Source organism: Somniosus microcephalus, chromosome 26 (genome assembly GCF_052327205.1).
Source record: "Somniosus microcephalus isolate GS21.2 chromosome 26, FLI_Smic_1.0, whole genome shotgun sequence".
NCBI classification, from domain to species: Eukaryota; Metazoa; Chordata; class Chondrichthyes; order Squaliformes; family Somniosidae; genus Somniosus; species Somniosus microcephalus.
The window spans coordinates 54,098,703-54,119,760 of NC_141012.1; the positions used below are offsets into that span (position 1 = coordinate 54,098,703).

Genomic DNA, 21,058 nt, shown 5'->3' on the forward strand with positions numbered 1-21,058 from the left:
GTGGAGTTTGCACATTCTCCCCGTGTTTGCGTGGGTTTCCCCCGGGTGCTCCGGTTTCCTCCCACAGTCCAAAGATGTGCGGGTTAGGTTGATTGGCTATGATAAATTGACCCTTAGTGTTAGGGGGATTAAATACGTGGGGTTACGGGGATAGGGTGGGATATGTGTCGGTGCAGGCTCGATGGGCCGAAATGGCCTCTATCTGCACTGTGGGGTTTCTGTGATTTCTGTGAATGGCCCAGTTCTAATTTTAAGGTTATGTCCCCTTCTTCTGGTCTCCCTTCACCAGAGGAAATAGTTTCTCTCTATCTACCTTACCAAATCTTTTAATCATTTTGAACAGCTCAATTAGATCACCCCTTAATCTTTTATATTCAAGGGAATACAAGCCTAGTCTCTGCAACCTGTCCTCATAATTTAACCCTATTAGCCCCGGTATCATTCTGGTGACTCTGCGCTGCTCCCCCTCCAGTAATTCCTTCCTGAGGTGCGGGGCCCAGAACTGAACACAGTGCTCCAAATGGGGTCCAACCAGAGCTGTATATCACTGTAACATAACTTCCACCCAATGTTCCGTGTGAGCTGCGCTTTGTTCTGTGCGGCCTGTCTCTTGTAATGCACGGTCCCTTTAAACTTCTGCACATGCGCGGTATTTACAATGTAAAGCCAGTGTGCGGCCTGCGCGGGACCTTTCAGATTACTGCGTGGCCATGTGGTCACGCACCTCAGGGGGAACATTGCTTCCACCCCTTTGTATTCCAGCCCCCTCGAGATAAAGGCCAACATTCTAGTAGCCTTTTTGATTATTTTTTGGGCCTGTCCACTAGCCTTTAGTGATTTCTGTACTAGGACTCCTAAATCTCTCCACTTTGCCACAGTTCTTCGTTTCTCGCCATTTAGAAAATATTCTGATCGATCTTTCTTAGGTCCCAAGTGGATGACCTCACACTTCCTCACATTGAACTCCATCTGCCACAGTTTTGCCCACTCACTTAATCCATCAATGTCCCTTTGCAACTTTCTGTTCCCACCTACACTATTTACTGTGCCACCTAACTTGGTGCCATCAGCAAACTTGCATATACGGCTCTCCATTCCTCATCCAAATCATTTATAAATATAGCGAAAAGCTGGGATCTTGTCCACATGGAAAGAGCTCCTCCCTCATTCCTGGGATCTAAATCTGGGACCTCAAACATTGCTTGGAAAAGCAATGCAGAATCTCTGAGTACAGTTCTGATGAAGGGTCACATATGAACCATCAACTCCTCCGCTCTCTCCACAGATGCTGCCTGACCTGTTGAATGTTTCCAGCATTTTGTTTCAGACTTCCAGCATCTGCAATGTCTTGCGTTTTGCAGTACACTTGGTGTACTCTTGCAGCAGGCTTGGTGAACCCTTGCAGTACACTTGGTGTAAGGCTTCATCCTTAATTCTCCAATTTCTCAGTGGATCCAATCTGCCTTCAATTCTACCCGCACAGAAGCTGCTTTGATGTAGTGCTGCGTGCAGCCAATGGGCAGAAACAATCTGGTTTAATTTTGTGAAAGCTGTATTTACCCTGAGCTGTGTGTGGAACTGGAGGCTAGGTCGCGCCATAAATAGCTGCTTCGCTCCACATTGCCTCAGAGGTCTTGTAGTGAAGTCTCTAATCTGACAGTGTTACTCTATGTTTAGGGTTGGGTTGGTCTGGTTAAGATTACGTAGCTTCTGGGCAACAAGGAATGTGGCATCTGTCTCTCCTTCTCATTTACTGTAGTCGGTTCCACGATATGACAAGGTCTCTGGTTCCTGGCACAGTGAAGTTTGTAATTAGTCCTGGTCCAGCCCCTGTTCCTATATAATAATCTCCTAGCATAGGCAGTTCCATCAGTTCCATCGTTTTGCTGCAGCTCTCCTCCCTATTATTTTAAACAAAACTGACTGAACTAGTGTCGTTCTCATTTTGTCTGTTGTCCTTTCATTGCTGCATTTAAGTTTTGCAGTGCTCTTCTTTTCCTCGCTGTACCTCTATTGCCTTTCCCACTCTCAGTCAGAATGTCTATTGCCAATATAGCAACTGAGTTTATTTTATCTGATTCTCTCATCCGAGAACCGAAGGATTCAAGAGCCAAGGGCTTGCGTTTAGAACTGGCCACTGACCGAATGATTAAATTTATCTCCGTGGGACTCCCTCTTCTCCTGGTCTCAGCTGCACTGGCGAAAGAAATCTCTCTTAGTGAGTCTCAATCCGCTCGGTTTCACTATCTTTAAACTGGATCACTGGTTAATTAATTGATGGTTAATGGCTAGCTAATGGGCATTCATGATTAGTTAATGGATAATTAATGCATTGTTAATAGTTCATGCCTATGAATAATGGTTAGTTAAGGATTGGGTTCTGGTTATTTAATGCATTGTTAATGCTTAGTTGATAGTTTATGCTTGGTTAATGCTTATTGAATGTTGAATGCTTACTTAAGGTATATTTAATCGTCAGTTTTTCCAGCATTTTCTGTTGTTATTTTTAATGCTTTTTAATGGTTAGTTAATGGTTGCTTAATGGAATATAAGAAACTAGGAATGTAGGAACAGGATTAGGTAATTTAATTGATTTAGAGTGGTTTTTGTTTAGTCTGCCTTACTGGTCCTGGGATGTGCTTATTCTACCTGTTGAGACAACGTTCATAAAGGTATTTCATTTGTCCGTAACTGAGGTTTTCTTGTGTATTATCCCATCCCCATCTTCACTTCAAGCTTTCTCCTTATACAAACAGGAGTAGGCCATTCAGCTCATCGAGCCAGTTCTGCCATGCAATTAGATCATGCGTGATCTGTACCTCAAGTCCATTTTCCTGCCTTTGTTCCATGTCCCTTAATACCCTTACCCAACAAAAATCTATCGATCCGGTTCTGAAAATTTCAGTTGACCCCCGGAATTTACAGCCTTTTGGGGGAGAGAGTTTCAGATTTCTACTACCCTTTGAGTGAAAACGTCCTTCCTGATTTCACTTCTAAATGGTTTGGATCGAATTTTAAGATTATGCCCTCATGCTCTGGAGTCCCACCAGAGGAAATAGTTTATCTGCCTTATCAAATCCCTTTATCAATTTAAATACCTCGATTGGATCACCGCTCAACCTTCTAAACTCAAGGGATTACAAATCAAGTCATAATTTAACACTTTAAGCCCTGACATCATTCTGGTGAATCTGCGCTGCACCCCTTCTAATGTCAATATATCATTCCTGAGGTTTCGGTGCCCAGAACTGACCACAGTACTCCAGATGGACTCTGACCAAGGATCTGTATAACTGAAGCATAACTTCCTCACTTTTGAATTCTAAGCTCCTTGACTTAACAAGAATGTAAGAAATAGGAGCAGGAGTCGGCCACACGGCGCCACGAGCCTGCTCTGCCATTCAATAAAATCATGGCTGATGTTCTACATCAACTTCACTTTCCCGCCCGATCCCTTGATTCCCTTAATGCCCATAATCTATTGATCTCAATCTTTAATATACACACGACTGAGCCTCCACAGTCCTCTGGGGTAGGGGATTCCAAAGATTCACAACTCTGAGTGAAGAAATTTCTCCTCATCTCAGTCCTAAACAGCCAACCTCTTATCCTGAGACTGTGACCCCTGGTTCTAGACTCTCCAGCCTGGAGAAACAACCTCTCAGCATCTACCCTTTCAAGCCCTATCAGAATCTAGTATGTTTCAATGAGATCACCTCACATTTTTCTAAACTCCAGAGAGTATAGGCCCATTCTACTCAATCTCTAATCATAGGACAGCCCTCTCATCCCAGGAATCAATCTAGTGAGCCTTCGTTCCACACCCACTAAGGCAAGAATATCCTTCCTTAAGTAAGGAGACCAAAACTGTACACAGTACTCCCGGTGTGGTCTCACCAAGGCCCTATATAATTGCTGCAAGACTTCCTTATTCTTATACTCCAACCTCCTTGCAATAAAGGCGAACATATCATTTTCCTTCCTAATTGCTTGCTATACCTGCATTTTAACTTTCCGTCTCTCGCACAGGGTAGATAAGGGGGAACCGGTGGATGCATTCGCTAAGGTGTCACATAAGAGGTTATTACACAAAATGGGACTGGGGTAATATACTAGCATGGATTGAGGACCGGTTAATGGACAGAAAACAGAGAGTAGGAATAAACGGGTCATTTTCGGGTTGGCAGGCTGTAACTAGTGGGGTACCGCAAGGATCAGTACTTGGGCCTCTGCTATTTACAATCTATAACAATGACTTAGGTGAGGGGACCAAGTGCAATTTATCCAAGTTTGCTGATGATACAAAGCTGGATGGAAATGTAAGTTGTGAGGAGGATGCAAGGAAGCTTCAAGGGGGTATAGACAGGCTACGTGAGTGGGCAAGTACATGGCAGATGGAATATAATGTGGAGAAATGTGAAGTTATCCACTTTGGTAGGAAAATAGAAGAGCAGAATATTTTATAAATGGTGAGAGATTGGGAAATGTTGGTATTCATAGAGACCTGGGTGTTCTAATACACGAATCACTGAAAGTTCACATGCATGTACAGCAAGCAATTAGGAAAGCAAATGGTATGTTAGCCTTTATTACAAAAGGATTGGAGTATAAGAGTAAAGAAATCTTACTGCAATTATATAGGGTCTTGGCGAGACCACACCTGGAGCACTGTGTACAGTTTTGGTCTCCTTATCTAAGGAAGGATATACTTGCCTTAGATGGAGTGCAACAAAGGTTCACCAGACTGGTTCCTGGGATGGGGGATTGCCCTATGAGGAGACTAAGCCTATATTCCCTAGAGTTTAGAAGAATGAGAGGTGGTCTCAGTGAAACATATAAATTTCTTACAGGGCTTGACAGGATAGATGCTGGGAGGATGTTTCCCCTGGCTGGGGAGTCTAGAACTAGGGGTCTCAGTCTCAGAATACTGGTTTGGCCATTTAGGACTGAGATGAGGAGAAATTTCTTCACTCAAAGGGTTGTAAATCTTTGAAATTCTCTACCCCAGAGGGCTGTGGAGGCTCAATCATATACTGTAGTATATTCAAGACAGAGGTTGATAGATTTTTGGATATTAAGGGAATCAAGGGATATAGGGATAGTGTGGGAAGGTGGAGTTGAGGTAGAAGATCAGGCATGATCTTATTGAATGGCGGAGCAGGCTCGAAGGGCCATATGGCCTACTCCTGCTCCTATTTCTTATGTTCTTATGTTCTCATCCATGAGCCCTAATCTTGTGTAACAACCTCTAATGCCTTCTGAAAATCCACATATACTACATCCACTGGTTTCCCCTTATCTACCCTGCCAGTTAAACCCTCAAAAAACTCTTAACAGATTTGTCAAACACGATTTCCCTCTCATAAAACAGTGTTGACTCTGCTTAATCATATTGTGATTTTATAAGTGCTGTGTTACCATGTCGCTAATAATAGATTCTAGCATTTTCCCTACTACTGATGTCAGGTTAACTGGCCTATAGTTCCCTGTTTTCTCTCTCCCTCTTTTCTTGAACAGGGAGGTTACATTTGCTACCTTCAAATCCATGGGGATCTTTCTAGAATCTAGGGATTTCTGGAATATCAAAATGAATCCACTATCTCTGCAATCACCATTTTGTACCTGTGCCTCGCTTTTAGTGATTTGTGTACATGGACACCCAAATCCCTCTGCTCCTCCACAGCTCCTAGTCTCTCACCATTTAGAAAATATTCTGTTTTGTCTTTCTCAGATCCAAAGTTCATTTCCCCACATTTAACTCCATCTGCCGTAGTTTTGTCCACTCACTTAGACTCTCTATGTTCCTTTGTAACTTTCTGCTCCCATTTACACAACTTATTGTGTCTCTTAACTTACTATCATCTGCAAACTTGGATGTACAACTCTTTATTCCTTCATCCAAGTCATTGATATATATGGTGAAAAGCTGTAACCACAGTGTAGATCCCTGGGGAACACCATTTGTCACATCCCACCAATCAGAGAACATTCCTTTAGTCCTACTCTCTGTCTCCTATCTCCCAAACAATTACCAACCCATGTCACAAGATTATTTCCAACTCTGTGCGCTTTTATTTTTGCTAATAATCTCTTGTGTAGAACTTTATCAAATATCTTCTGGTAGTCCACATTGAAAATCCATAGAACATAAGAAATAGGAGCAGGAGTAGGCCATACGGCCCCACAAGCCTGCTCCGCCATTCAGGGCTGAACTTCTACATCAACTCCACTTTCCTGCCCTATCCCCATATCCCTTAGTGCCCAAAAATCTATCGATCTTAGTCTTGAATATACTCATTGACGGAACATCCAAAGATTCACAACCCTCTGAGTGAAGAAATTTCTCCCCATCTGAGTTCTAGATGGCTTTTAACTTTAACATTTTACTATTTTTCCCTGATGTGGCCTTAGTCACTAATGCCCTATTACCGTTATTAAATTCTCTGGGGGGAGCAATTCAGTTGTTTGCTCCTCCCGTTAGCGCCCTAAGAGGGCACTAATGGGGCGCAAAGCAACTAGTGCCCGGGCGCGGCGATGTTTGCGCCGCTCGCGAAATTGACCAGACATTTTGCGGCGGCACTAAACACTACCGCCACGATCACCTGCGCAAGAAAATCGTGACGTCAGTCAAGCGTGCAACACCCCGGTAGCGCCCCGGACCGGATATTGAGTGGCGCCCCCTACCTTTCTGCCTGCCGCTAGCAACGACAGGTTGAGGGGAGCGTTTTGCAGTCGGAAAGGGACTGGGGGAGCGCTATTTAAAGGTGACCGCTTCCTGCCTTTTTTTGTCGGCGACATTTTTGCACCACGCATTCTGAAAGAGAGAGAGAGACTTCTGGAGAGATTCAACGCTGTGTGAAGGAGTTTTGGGTACTGAGCAGCACTTTGCAGGTTCATTTTGATTTGACCTTCCTTGCATCGATTTAGAAGAGACTGTGGGGGCTGCACTCTGAGCTATTTCCCTAGGCTGCAATGAGCAGGGTGTGGATGGAGAGCAAGATCGACCCTCCCCTTTAAGAACTGGCCAGCGCCAGTGTGTCTGTGTTCCATTGCTGACTGACATCACATGAGCTTCGCCAGCGCTCTGAGGTAGCGCCTCACTCTTTGGCGTTAGCGCCTTAAGAGAGGTGTGTAGCGCCTGATTTAGCGCTCCAACCACCTCCAGGGACGATAGAAGCCAAGTTTGCAGTCTGAGGCGATAATTAGCGCCAGGCGCTAAACTTTGTGCCCGGCCGATAATTGCATCCCAAACGGGGCGATACCGAATTTCTCCCCCTCGGTCCCTTCCTGACACAATCTGCTTGATTTTACCCAAATCACTATTCTGCTCTGCAGCCTTGACATTTCTCTTCAGACTTATAAATTTACACTTCCCTGAACTCTCCCTCCCCCTTATTAGTTTAAAGCCCTATCTACACACCTAGTTATTAGATTCACCAGAACATTGGTCCCAGCCTAGCTTAAGTAGCGTCCATCCCAACGGAACAGCTCCCTCTTTCCCCAGTATGGGTGCCAGTACCCCTTGCCTTGCACATCACTCTTTCAGCCACGCATTTAAACCTCTAATCTGTTTGTCCCTATGCCAATTTACGCGTGGCTCAGGTAGTAATCCAGAGATTATTACCTTTGAGGTTCAGCTTTTTAATTTGTACCCTAGCTCCTCAAACTCCCTCAGCAGAACTTCATTCCTAGTTCTACCTATGTCGTTGGTTCCTACGTGGACCACAACAACTAGATCCTCCCCTTCATTCTCCAAGTTCTTCTCCAGCCACGAGGAGATGTCCTTAACTCTGGCAGGCAACACAGCCTTCTGGACTCCCAATCACGGCTGCAAAGAACAGTGGGCCAGAAATTCAGGTCCCCATGGGTGAGTACGCGCTGTGTACTCACCCGTAAGGCCAATGGAAGTGTCGGTTTCGCGCATGCACTGGAAACCGAAACTTCCGTTCCCTTGAAGGAAGGGGTTCGGAGGTCAAATGCGTGTGCCGGAGAGGCAGCGCGTACGCCTGGAACTTCCGCTTTGTTCACAGGTTTTTCAGTGCGGGTAAGTCCCTAGCAGTTGCGCATGGAAAAAGCAGGCACAAGGCCTGCTTTTAACAAGGTAAGAGGTTAATTAAGTAAAATTAAAACAATTTTTCCACAGGTTTATCATTTTAAAATACTTTTTAAAAAAAGGTACGTTTATTTTTAGCCCCGTTAAAAACTTTAACTAATTTTTTCAAAAATTTAAGTTTTTGTTTAAAATAGTTAATTTATGTAATTTATAGTTATTTTAAAAATGTGATTTAAAAAAAAAATTATTTGAAGTTTTACTTAGGTTTTGGGGCCAATCTCTATTCATAGATTCATAGGTTTTCCTGTCAAATCTATGAATGGAGATTCCCTGCTCCTCCCCATAGCCCACGTGATCCCATGGGACGCTCCAAACTAACTGCGCCCCTGGGATACGCGAGCACTGCCCAGGATCGGAATCCCACACGGCCCCACAGCACAACGGCCAATTATTATCTATCCCCTTGACTATACTATCCTCTACCACTACCACATTCTTTTTTTCTCCCCCCACTTGAATGGCTTCCTGTACCACGGTGCCGTGGTCAATTTACACATCCTCCCTGCAGTCTTTGTTCTCATCCACACCGGTAGCAAGTACCCCGCACCTGTTGGATAAGGGCAAAGGCTGAGGCTCTTCCACCACTGCATCTGAAGCCCTCTCACCTGCCTGAGTCGCAGTCACGTCCTGCTGTCCCTGACCACTAAGCAAATCTAAACCACTACCTAGCCGAAGGGGTGTGACTGCCTCCTGGGTCAAAATGTCCAGGTAACTCTCCCCCTCCCCGATGCACCGCAATGCCGGCACCTCAGACTCCAGCTGAACAACTCTGAGCTGAAGCTCCTCGAGTTGCAGACACTCACTGCAGATGTGGTTGCCTGGGATCGTGCTGCTCTCCACAAACTCCCACGTGCTGCAAATGCAGCACACCTCCTTCACGGCCATCTCTATCTAACTTGTTTTATATAGTTAATTAATTAAAGTTTTATGTAATTAATTCACTTGGTGAATTTTTTTTTTTTAAACAAATTAATTTAACTAGTTTAAATTATTAATTTAATAAAGTATTAATTAGAGGTTCCTAGTTTTAAATACTTACTGCCTCAAGCTTATAGGAACCACTACAAGTGTTAAAGGGTAGAAAGGAGCACCCCTTTCCCCCTTTGCATTCAACTATCCACCATGTTGGTGACCTCCTCAAAGAATTCAACTAAATTAGTCAGACATGACCTACCCTTCACAAATCCATGTTGTCTCGCTTTGATCAGCTCATACTTTTTAAATGCTCAGTCACTGATAATAGATACCAGCAACATCCCTACAACTAGCATTAAACTGACAGGTTTGTAGTTTCCTGGTTTTTTCCTCACTCCCTTCTTAAATAATAGATTGACATTGGTAAGTTTTCAATTCAAAGGCACAAAACAGCTTTGGAAAATTATTACCCATGCATCTGTGATTTCCCCACCTGTTTTAATACCTGAAGGTTGAAACCATCAGGTCCCGGAGACTTGTCTGTCATAAGTCCCACTATTTTCTCCATTACCATTTTGTTTATTTATATTAAATCCAATAAGTTTCTCCCCTTGACATATTTTCAGGTTCCCTTGCATTGCTGGTATTTTGTCCCCTTCCTTCAATGTGAAAACGGATACAAATTCCTCATTTAACAACTCTGTTAGTTCTTTATTGTCCATCAAAGTCTCACTTGCATCTGTCCTAAATGACCCCATATTCCCCCTTACCACTTTTTTCTATAAATATATTTAGAAAAATGTTTTGCTGTTTGCTTTGATATCTCTTATTCCCTATTTACACCTCCTTATTACTTTTTGTATCCCTTTGTTACTTTTTATAGTTCTCCCAGTCCACTGCATTAGGGGTACGACAGCATAGTGGTTATGTTACTGGGCCAGTAATCCAGAGGCCTGGACTAATGATCTGGAGAGGCGAGTTCAAATTCCACCACGGCAGCTGGGGAATTTGAAGTCAGTTAATTCATAAATCTGGAATAAAAAGCAGGTATCAGTAATGGTGACCATGGAACTACCGGATTGTCGTAAAAACCCATCTGGTTCACTAATGTCCTTTAGGGAAGGAAATCTGCTGTCCTTACCTGGTCTGGCCTATATGTGACTCCAGACCCACAGCAATGTGGTTAACTCTTAACTGCCCCCTGAAATGGCCGAGGAAGCCACTCAGTTGTACCAATCTGCTACAAAGAAGTATACTAAGAATAAAACCGGACAAACCACCCGGCATCAAACTAGGCACGGGACACGACATAGGCACGCCCAGCCCAGTCGACCCTGCAATTTGTGCCAAAATTGGGAGCACTGTCCCACAGACTAGTCAAGCAACAGCCTGATAGTCATACTCACAGAATCATACCTTTCAGCCAACGTCCCAGATTCCTCCATCCCTGCGTATGTCGTGTCCGACCGGCAGGACTGACCCACCAGGGGTGGCGGCACAGTGGTATACAGTCGGGAAGGAGTAGCCCTGGAAGTCCACAACAGTGATTCTGGAGCCCATGAAGTCTCATGGCATCAGGTCAAACATGAACAAGGAAACCTCCTGCTGATTACCACCTACTGCCCTCCCTCAGCTGATGAATCAGTACTCCTCCATCTTGAACACCAATTGGAAGAAGCACTGAGAGCAGCAAGGTCACAGAATATACTCTGGGTGGGGGACTTCAATGTCCATCACCAAGAGTGGCTCGGTAGCACCACTACTGACTGAGCTGGCCAAGTCCTGAAGGACATAGTGGCCACAATAGGCCTGCGGCAGGTGGTAAGAGAACCAACACGAGGGAAAACCTACTTGACCTTGTTCTCACCAATCTACCTGTCGCAGATACATCTGTCCATGACAGTATGGGTAGGAGTGACCAACGTCCAGTCCTTGTGGAGGTGAAGTCTTGTCTTCACGCTGAGGTCACCCTCCATCGTGTTGTGTGGCACTACCACTTGCTAAATGGGATAGATCCAGAACAGATCTAGCAGCTCAAAACTAGGCATCCATGAGGCGCTGTGGGGCATCAGCAGCAGCAGAATTGTATTCCACCACAATCTGTAACCTCATGGCTCGGCATATCCCTCACTCTACCATTACCATCAAGCCAGGGACCAACCCTGGGTCAATGAGGAGTGTAGAAGAGCATGCCAGGAGCAACATCAGGCGTACCTAAAAATGAGGTGCCAAGCGGGTGAAGCTACAACACAGGACTATGTACATGCTAAATAGCAGAAACAGCATGCTGTAGACAGAGCAAAGCAATCCCACAATCAACGGCTCAGATCAAAGCTCTGCAGTGCTGCTGCATCCAGTCGTGAATGGTAATGGACTATTAAACAACTAACGGGAGGAGGAGGCTCCATAAACATTCCCATCCTCAATGATGGTGGAGCCCAGCACCTGAGTGCCAAAGCCAAGACTGAAGTGTTCGCAACCATAAGTGCCGAGTGGATGATGCTTCTCCGCCTCCTCCTGAGGTTCCCACCATCACAGAAGCCAGTCTTTAGCTAATTTGATTCACTCCATGTGATATCAAGAAAAGGTTGAGCGCACTGGACACAGCAAAGGCTATGGGCCCCGACAACATCCCGGCTGTCGTGTTGAAGACTTGTGCTCCAGAACTAGTCGCACCTCTAGCCAAGTATAGCTACAACACTGGCATCTATCCGACAATGTGGAAAATTATCCAGGTATGTCCTGTCCACAAAAAACAGAACAAATCCACCAGGTCAATTACTGCCCATCAATCTACTCTCAATCATCAGTAAAGTGATGGAAGGTGTTGTCGACAGTGCTATCAAGCAGCACCTACTCACCAATAACCTGCTCACCGATGCTTAGTTTGGGTTCCGCCAGGACCACTCGGCTCCAGACTTCATCACTGCCTTGGTCCAAACATGGACAAAAGAGCTGAATTCCAGAGGTGAGGTGAGAGTGACTGTCCTTGACATCAAGGCAGCATTTGACTGAGTGTGGCATCAAGGAGCCCTAGTAAAACTGAAGTCACACAAGTGCCAGGCAATGACCATCTCAAAAGAGAGAGAGTCTAACCACCGCCTCTTGACATTCAATGGCCTTACCATCGCCGAATTCCCCACCATCAACATCCTGGGGGGGGTCACCTTTGACCAGAAACTTAACTGGACCAGCCACATAAATACAGTGCCTACAAGAGCAGGTCAGAGGCTGGGTATTCTGCAGCGAGTGTCTCACCTCCTGACTCCCCAAAGCCTTTCCACCATCTACAAGGCATAAGTAAGGAATGTGATGGAACACTCTCTACTTGCCTGGATGAGTGCAGCTCCAACAACACTCAAGAAGCTCGACACCAGCCAGGACAAAGCAGCCCGCTTGATTGGCACCCCATCCATCACCTTAAGCATTCACTCCCTCCACCACCGGCGCACCGTGGCTGCAGTGTGTACCATCTACAAGATGCACTGCAGCAACTCGCCAAGGCTTCTTTGGCAGCACCTCCCAAACCTGCAACCTCTACCACCTAGAAGAACGAGGGCAGCAGGTGTATGGGAACACCATCATCTGCAAGTTCCCCTCCAAGTCACACACCATCCTGACTTGTAAATATATCGCTGTTCCTTCATCGCTGGGTCAAAATCCTGGAACTCCCTCCATAACAGCGCTATGGGAGTACCTTCACCACACGGACTGTAGTGGTTGAAGAAGTCGGCTCACCACCATCTTCTCAAGGGCAATTTGGGATGAGCAATAAATGCTGGCTTTGCCAGTGATGCCCACATCCCAGGAACGAATAAAAAAAAAACTTGTCGTGCACAGCTCAGTGCATCATCCAGAAGTCTGAAGAGAAATGTCAAGGCTGTAGAGCAGAATAGCGATTTAGGTCAAATCCAGAACAAAGCAGCCCGCTTGATTGGCACCTCATCCACCAATTTAAACATTCACTCCCTGCACCACCGGCGTACCTTTAAGAGACCGACAATGCTTTCTGAAATGACAGCCTCACTTTCAGAGAGGCTGTTCTACCTGTAACCACGCTACATTGGGGCCTCCTGCCGGGACCAACGCCACCAGGTCACGCGTTGCACAGTGAGTTAAGCGCTGGGCTAATGTTAATCAATCCCCAGTGCCAATTTTTCGGTCCTGCCAGCATCAGCATTTTCGACAGCCATTAACGCTCGGCCGCGGTGGCACTGGCGGCGTTTGTGGCACTCACGAATTTCTAGGCCATAGTGCTAGAACGCTGCCCCACATACAGCTTAGAAATGAATTGCCTCTACTACTTGAACTGTTCTGCTTCTCCCAGTCTATGAGAAAATTAAAATCTCCCCTTATAACCACGTTGTTTTTGCTGGGGTTCTTTTCTCTAGAAAAGAGAAGACTCAGGGGTGACTTGATGGAGGTCTTTAAGATTATGAAAGGGTTTGATAAGGCAGACGTAGAGAAGATGTTTCCACTTGTGGGGCAGTCCAGAACTAGGGGCCATAAATATAAGATAATTACTAATAAATCCAAGAGATTTCAGGAGAAACTTCTTTACCCAGTGAGTGGTTAGAATGTGGAACTCGCTACTACAGGTAGTTGAGTCGAATAGCACATATGGATTTATTAAGGGAAAGCTAGATCAACACATGAGGGAGAAAGGAATAGAAGATTATGCTGATGGGTTTAGAGGAAGACGGGCAGGAGGAGGCCCGGGTGGAGCATAAACACTGGTATAGACCAGTTGGGCCGAATGGCCTGTTTCTGTGCTGTAAATACTATGTAAATATGCAAATTGTGCCATTGGACTCGAGATGTGACACCATTGTTTATGAAGAGACAGAAGGATAAACCAGGTAACTATAGTGTTTAATGACCATTGTGACCAATTCAGAATATATAATTGAAGGTAAAGTTTGTGAGCATTTTTAAATACATGAGTTAATCAAGAAAAGCTAGCACGGATTTGTTAAAGGCAATTTGTGTTTCACCAATTAGAAATTTTTGAAGAGACTCTCTAGCTAGACAAAGAGATTGCAGTAGATATCGTGCACATGGATTTTCAGAGAGTTTTTGATACGACGTCTCACAGAAGGCTTGTTTGAAAATTCCAGGTTCGTGTACCTCTGTGTGAAAACATTTCTGCAAATTGCCCCTTCTAGTGATGATCCTCACTCTGTGCCCCCTTGTTACCGATTCATCAACCAGTGGAAACATCTTTCATCTGTTTTACCCTCTCAAAATCTTTCATAGCTATCAAAGCATCCTTTACTTTCTCTATTCTAATGATAAAAGCACCAACTTTTTCAGCCTTTCTTTATAACCACCCCCTCTCATTCCCAGTACCATTCTAGTGAATCTTCACTGATCCCGTTGCATGGCTCGAATACCCTTTGCTGGGTTGCCAAGAGCTGAACATTGTACTTCAATTGTGGCCTAACCAATGTCTTGTTTTTTTTATTTGTTCATGGGATGTGGGTGTCGCTGGCAAGGCCAGCATTTATTGCCCATCCCTAGTTGCCCTTGAGAAGGTGGTGAGCTGCCTTCTTGAACCGCTGCAGTCCGTGTAGTGAAGGTACTCCCACAGTGCTGTTGGGGGGGGGGCGGGGAGTTCCAGGATTTTGACCCAGCGACGATGAAGGATCGGCGATATATTTCCAAGTCAGGATGGTGTGTGACTTGGAGGCGGTGGTGTTCCCATGCGCCTGCTGCTCTTGTCCTTCTAGGTGGAAGAGGTTGCAGGTTTGGGAGGTGCTGCCGAAGAAGCCTTGGCGAGTTGTAGATGGTACACACTGCAGCCACGGTACACCGGTGGTGGAGGGAGTGCCAATCAAGCGGGCTGCTTTGTCATGGATGGTGTCGAGCTTCTTGAGTGTTGTTGGAGTTGCACTCATCCAGGCAAGTGCACACTCCTGACTTGTGCCTTGCAGATGGTGGAAAGGCTTTGAGGAGTCAGGAGGTGAGACACTCGCCACAGAATACCCAGCCTCTGACCTGCTCTTGTTGCCACAGTATTTATATGGTTGGTTCAGCTAAGTTTATGGTCAATGGTGACACCCGGATGTTGATGATGGGGGATTTGGTGATGGTAATGCCGTTGAATGTCAAGGGGCGGTGGTTAAGACACTCGTTGGAGATAGTTGTTACCTAGCACTTGTGTGGTGCGATTGTTACCTGCCACTTATCAGCCCAAGTCTGAATGTCGTCCAGGTCTTGCTGCATGTGGGCATGGACTGCTTCATTACCTGAGGAGTCATCAGCAAACATCCCCACTTCTGACCTTATGATGGAGGGAAGGTCATTGTTGAAGCAGCTGAAGATGGTTGGGCCTGGGACAATGCCCTGAGGAACTCCTGCAGCGATGTCCTGGGGCTGAAATGATTGACCTCCAACCACCACAACCATCTTCCTTTGTGCTAGGTATGATAAACAAAACTTCACTTGCTTACCTTCATATTTAGTGCCCTTCTGTATAAAACCCAGAATCAATTTGCATTTTCGACCTACACCCCCATCTTTCCATTGAGACCTGATACCTGAAATGGAAAAATTACTGAGCACCGTACTGGTCTCCAGTGTGATTGGCCGATCAGTAATACACCACTGGTAGCTTCGCCCTGTGCTATAGGCAGGCGTGTGATTGGTCGATCAGTAATAACAGTGTGGGCAACAATCAGGAGCCCAATGGCCAGGCTCAGACAGAGGGAAAGTAGATGAAAAATCATATTTTCATTGTCTATTTTTCAGGATCACAAATCACCTGTTTTCCTCCCAGTAACTTCTCGCTGAAACAGGCCACATATGTGGACTTGTACTGTTGGGAGACTCTGCTCCATCATCAGCTCCAACCCAGTGGCAATGTGCAGACATCACTCTGGATTCACAAGGTACTGAACACACTGGACACTGGTGTCCAATATTAATCCTTTACCAACAATGTGTGTGAGATTGATCAAGAACAACAGTGTACCCTTATACATTGAAGGGATTATTTTGGTGAAAGGGTGAAAACAGGTGCTAGGTGGGTGCTGTGCGAATAAGACATGCCTGTTTGAAAGTCTGGTTTTAGCACCCAATTTTTGGGCTAATTGATTTAAACTTGCCTGGAGGTGCTAACATAAGAACATAAGAAGTAGGAGCAGGAGTAGGCCATAAGGCCCCTCGGGCCTGCTCCGCCATTCAATAGGATCATGGCTGATCCGAACTTAGACTCACGTCCACTTCCCTGCCCGCTCCCCGTAACCCCTAATTCCCTTATCAGCTAGGAAACTGTCTATCTCCGTTTTAAATTTATTTAATGTCGCAGCTTCCACAGCTCTCTGGGGTAGCAAATTCCATAGATTTACTACCCTCTGAGTGAAGAAGTTTCTCCTCATCTCAGTTTTGAAAGGGCAGCCCCTTATTCTAAGATTATGCCCCCTAGTTCTAGTCTCACCCATCAGTGGAAACATCCTCACCGCATCCACCCGATCAAGCCCCCTCACAATCTTATATGTTTCGATAAGATCGCCTCTCATTCTTCTGAATTCCAATGAGTAGAGGCCCAACCTACTCAACCTTTCCTCATAAGTCAACCCCCTCATCTCCGGAATCAACCGAGTGAACCGCTGACGACACTAAACTAGGAGGAGGGGTGGGCTCTGATGAGGATGTCAGGAGGCTACAGTGCGATTTGGACAGGTTGGGGGAATGGGCGGATACGTGGCAGATGCACTATAATGTGGATAAATGCGAGGTTATCCACTTTGGGGGTAAAAACAGGAGGGTGGATTATTATCTAAATGGCAATAGATTGGGAGATGGGGAAGTGCAGAGGGACCTGGGTGTTCTTGTGCACCAGTCACTGAAGGAGAGCATGCAGGTGCAACAGGCGATTAAGAAGGCAAATGGTATGTTGGCCTTCATATCAAGGGGGTTCGAGTATAGGAATAGGGATACCTTACTACAGCTGTACAAGGTGCTGGTGAGACCGCATCTGGAGTATTGTGTACAGTTTTGGTCGCCCCATCTGCGGAAGGATGTTCTTGCCATGGAAAGAGTGCAGCGGCGATTCACCAGGCTGATACCTGGAATGGCGGGAATGACCTACGAGGAGAGATTGAATAGTTTGGGCTTGTACTCACTGGAGTTTAGAAGATTGAGAGGGGATCTCATCGAAACATATAAAATTATGGCAGGCCTGGACAGGCTGAATTCAGAGAGAATGTTTCCAATGGCAGGGGAGCACAGAACCAGGGGCCACAGTCTAAAAATAGCGGGCAAATCATTTAAAACAGAGATGAGGAAGAATTTCTTCACTCAAAGAGTGGTGAGCCTGTGGAATTCCCTGCCACAGAGGGCTGCGAAGGCTAATTCAATAAATATTTTCAAGAGAGAATTGGATATATTTCTGAAGGCTAAGGGGATTAAGGGTTACGGAGAAAAGGCGGGGACGGGGTACTGAACTGGTAAGATCAGCTATGATCTCAGACGAAGATCAGCCATGATCTCATTGAATGGCGGAGCAGGCTCGAAGGGCCGAATGGCCTACTCCTGTTCCTATCTCTATGTTTCTATGTTTCTCTGAACTGCCTCGAGAGCAAGTATATCTTTTCTTAAATATGGAAACCAAAACTGTACGCAGTATTCCAGGTGTGGCCTCACCAGTACCCTGTATAACTGAAGCAAGACTTCCCTGCTTTTATACTCCATCCCCCTTGCAATAAAAGCCAAGATTCCATTGGCCTTCCTGATCACCTGCTGTACCTGCATACTAACCTTCTGTGTTTCATGCACCAGGACCCCCAGATCCCTTTGTACTCATAGAGTCACAGAGTTATACAGCACGGATAGAGGCCCTTCGGCCCATCGTGTCCGCGCCGGCCATCAAGCCCTGTCTGATCTAATCCCATATTCCAGCATTTGGTCCGTAGCTTTGTATGCTATGGCATTTCAAGTGCTCATCCAAATGCTTCTTAAATGTTGTGAGGGTTCCTGCCTCCACAACCCTTTCAGGCAGTGAGTTCCAGACTCCAACCACCCTCTGGGTGAAAAAGTTCTTTCTCAAATCCCCTCTAAACCTCCCGCCCTTTACCTTGAATCTATGCCCCCTAGTTATTGACCCCTCTACTAAGGGAAAAAGCTCCTCAGCATCCATCCTATCTATGCCCCTCATAATTTTGTACACCTCAATCATGTCCCCCCTCAGCCTCCTCTGCTCCAAGGAAAACAAACCCAATCTGCCCAGTCTCTCTTCATAGCTGAAGCGCTCCAGCCCCGGTAACATCCTGGTGAACCTCCTCTGCACCCTCTCCAACGCGATCACATCCTTCCTGTAGCGTGGCGACCAGAACTGCACACAGTATTCCAGCTGTGGCCTAACCAGTGTTTTATACAGTTCCATCATAACCTCCTTGCTCTTATATTCAATGCCTCGGCTAATGAAGGCAAGTATCCCATATGCCTTTTTTACCACCTTATCCACCTGTTCCGCCGCCTTCAGGGATCTGTGTACTTGCACACCCAGATCCCTCTGACCCTCCGTCTTGCCTAGGGTCTTACCATTCATTGTGTATTCCCTTGCTTTGTTAGTCCCCCCAAAGTGCATCACCTCGCACTTTTCCGGGTTAAATTCCATTTGCCACTGTTCCGCCCATCTGACCAACCCATCTATATCGTCCTGCAGACTGAGACTACCCTCCTCGCTATTTACCACCCTACCAATTTTTGTATCATCCGCGAACTTACTGATCATACCTTTTACATTCATATCCAAGTCATTAATGTAGACCACAAACAGCAAGGGACCCAGCACCGATCCCTGTGGTACCCCACTGGCCACAGGCTTCCAGTCACAAAAACAACCTTCGACCATCACCCTCTGCCTTCTGTCACTAAGCCAGTTTTGTATCCAATGTGCCAAGGCACCCTGGATTCCATGGGCTCTTACCTTCTTGACCAGTCTCCTGTGCGGGACTTTATCGAAGGCCTTACTGAAATCCATATATACCACATCCACTGCGTTACCCTCATCCACACACCTAGTTACCCCCTCAAAAAATTCAATCAAATTAGTCAGACATGATCTTCCCTTGACAAAGCCATGTTGACTATCCCTGATTAATCCTTGCCTCTCCAAGTGGAGACAAATTTTGTCCCTCAGAATTTTTTCCAATAATTTTCCTACCACTGATGTTAGGCTCACTGGCCTGTAGTTCCCCGGTTTTTCCCTACTTCCCTTCTTGAATAATGGTACTACATTAGCGGTTCTCCAGTCCTCTGGCACATCCCCTGTGGCCAGAGAGGTCCTGAATATATGTGTTAGCGCCCCCGCAATCTCTTCCTTTGCCTCACACAGCAGCCTGGGATACATTTCATCCGGGCCTGGGGATTTATCCATTTTTAGGCCAGCTAAAACCGCCAATACCTCCTCCCTCTCGATGTGAATATGTTCAAGCATATCACAGTCCCCCCGCCCTATTTCTATGTCTACATCGTCCTTCTCCATAGTGAAAACAGATGCAAAAAATTCATTTAGAACCCCTCCTACATCTTTTGTCCCTAATGGGCCCTATTTTTTCCTAGTTATCCTCTTACCCTTAATATACTTATAAAACATCTTAGGATTTTCCTTTATTTTGCTCGCCAGTGTTATTTCATGGCCCCTCCTTGATCTCCTAATTTCTTTTTTAAGTATCTCCCTGCACTTTTTGTACTCCTCTAGGGCTTCCCCCGTCTTTAGCCTTTTGTATCTGCCAAAAGCCCTCCTTTTTTTCCTAATCCATTCTCGTATATCCCCTGACATCCAAGGTTCCCTGTGGTTTTTGGAACCACCCTTGACCTTTACGGGAACATGTTGCCATTGTATGATCTCAATCTCCCTTCTGAAAGCCTCCCATTGCTGTGATGCGGATTTTCCTACAAGTAGCTGATCCCAGTCCATTTTGGCCAGATCCTGCCTTATCCTATTAAAATCGGCCTTCCCCCAATTTAGAACCTTTATTTCCGGCCCATCCCTGTCCTTTTCCATGACCACCTTAAATCTTACCATATTATGGTCACTGTCACCAAAGTGCTCACCTACTAGCACTTTTTCCACTTGGCCGGCCACATTCCCTAGAATTAGGTCCAGTACCGCCCCCTCTCTTGTAGGACTTTCTACATGCTGGCTCAAAAAGCTCTCCTGGATGCACTTTAAGAATTCTACACCCTCTGAGCCTTTCACACTCTGACTATCCCAGTTAATATTGGGGAAGTTGAAATCCCCCATTATTATTACCCTATTATTTGCACATTTCTCTGAGATTTGCCTACATATCTGTTCCTCTATCTCCCCCTGACTGTTTGGAGGCCTATAGTACACTCCCAGCAAAGTGCTTGCCCCCTTTTTGTTTTTAAGCTCCACCCATATGGCCTCATTAGAGGAACCTGCTAATATATCATCCCTCCTTACTGCAGTAATTGACTCCTTAATTAATATTGCGACACCCCCTCCTCTTATACCTCCCCCTCTGTCTCGCCTGAAGATTCTGTACCCCGGAATATTGAGCTGCCAGTCTTGCCCCTCCCTCAACCATGTCTCCGTGATAGCAACAATATCATACTCCCATGTGTTTATCAACACCTTCAGTTCATCCACCTTATTTGCAAGACTCCTTGCATTAAAATAGATGCCATCCAGCCTTGCCCTTATATATTTGCCCTGACTACCAAGGTGACTTGTTTTTTTCTCTATAATTGGCAGCACATCACCCCCTATTTCAGCTCCCCTCTGTATCCCATCCCTCTGCCAAGTTAGTTTAAACCCCCCCCAACAGTGCTAGCAAACCACCCCACAAGGATATTTGTCCCGCTCTGGTTCAGGTGCAACCCGTCCGACTTGTACAAGTCCCACCTTTCCCAGAAGCAGGCCCAGTGATCCAGGAAAGTAAAACCCTCCCCCCTACACCAACTCTTTAGCCACGCATTCATCTGCTCTATCCTCCCATTCCTATACTCACTAGCACGTGGCACTGGGAGTAATCCAGAGATTACAACCTTTGAGGTCCT

At 45.8% G+C, this 21,058-nt stretch overlaps 1 protein-coding gene across 1 annotated transcript in view; it reads left to right on the forward strand.

The window, feature by feature from the left end:
* Positions 1-2,003: 2,003 nt before the first annotated feature.
* LOC147100461 (pannexin-3-like) overlaps positions 2,004-21,058 on the forward strand; it is a 54,554-nt gene continuing 35,499 nt past the window's right edge. Inside the window, exons 1-2 of the mRNA XM_085968206.1 lie at positions 2,004-2,218; positions 15,779-15,918. Coding sequence (XP_085824332.1) covers positions 2,038-2,218; positions 15,779-15,918 — 321 coding nt within the window. The 5' untranslated portion in view covers positions 2,004-2,037. The remainder of the gene's footprint in view (positions 2,219-15,778; positions 15,919-21,058) is intronic.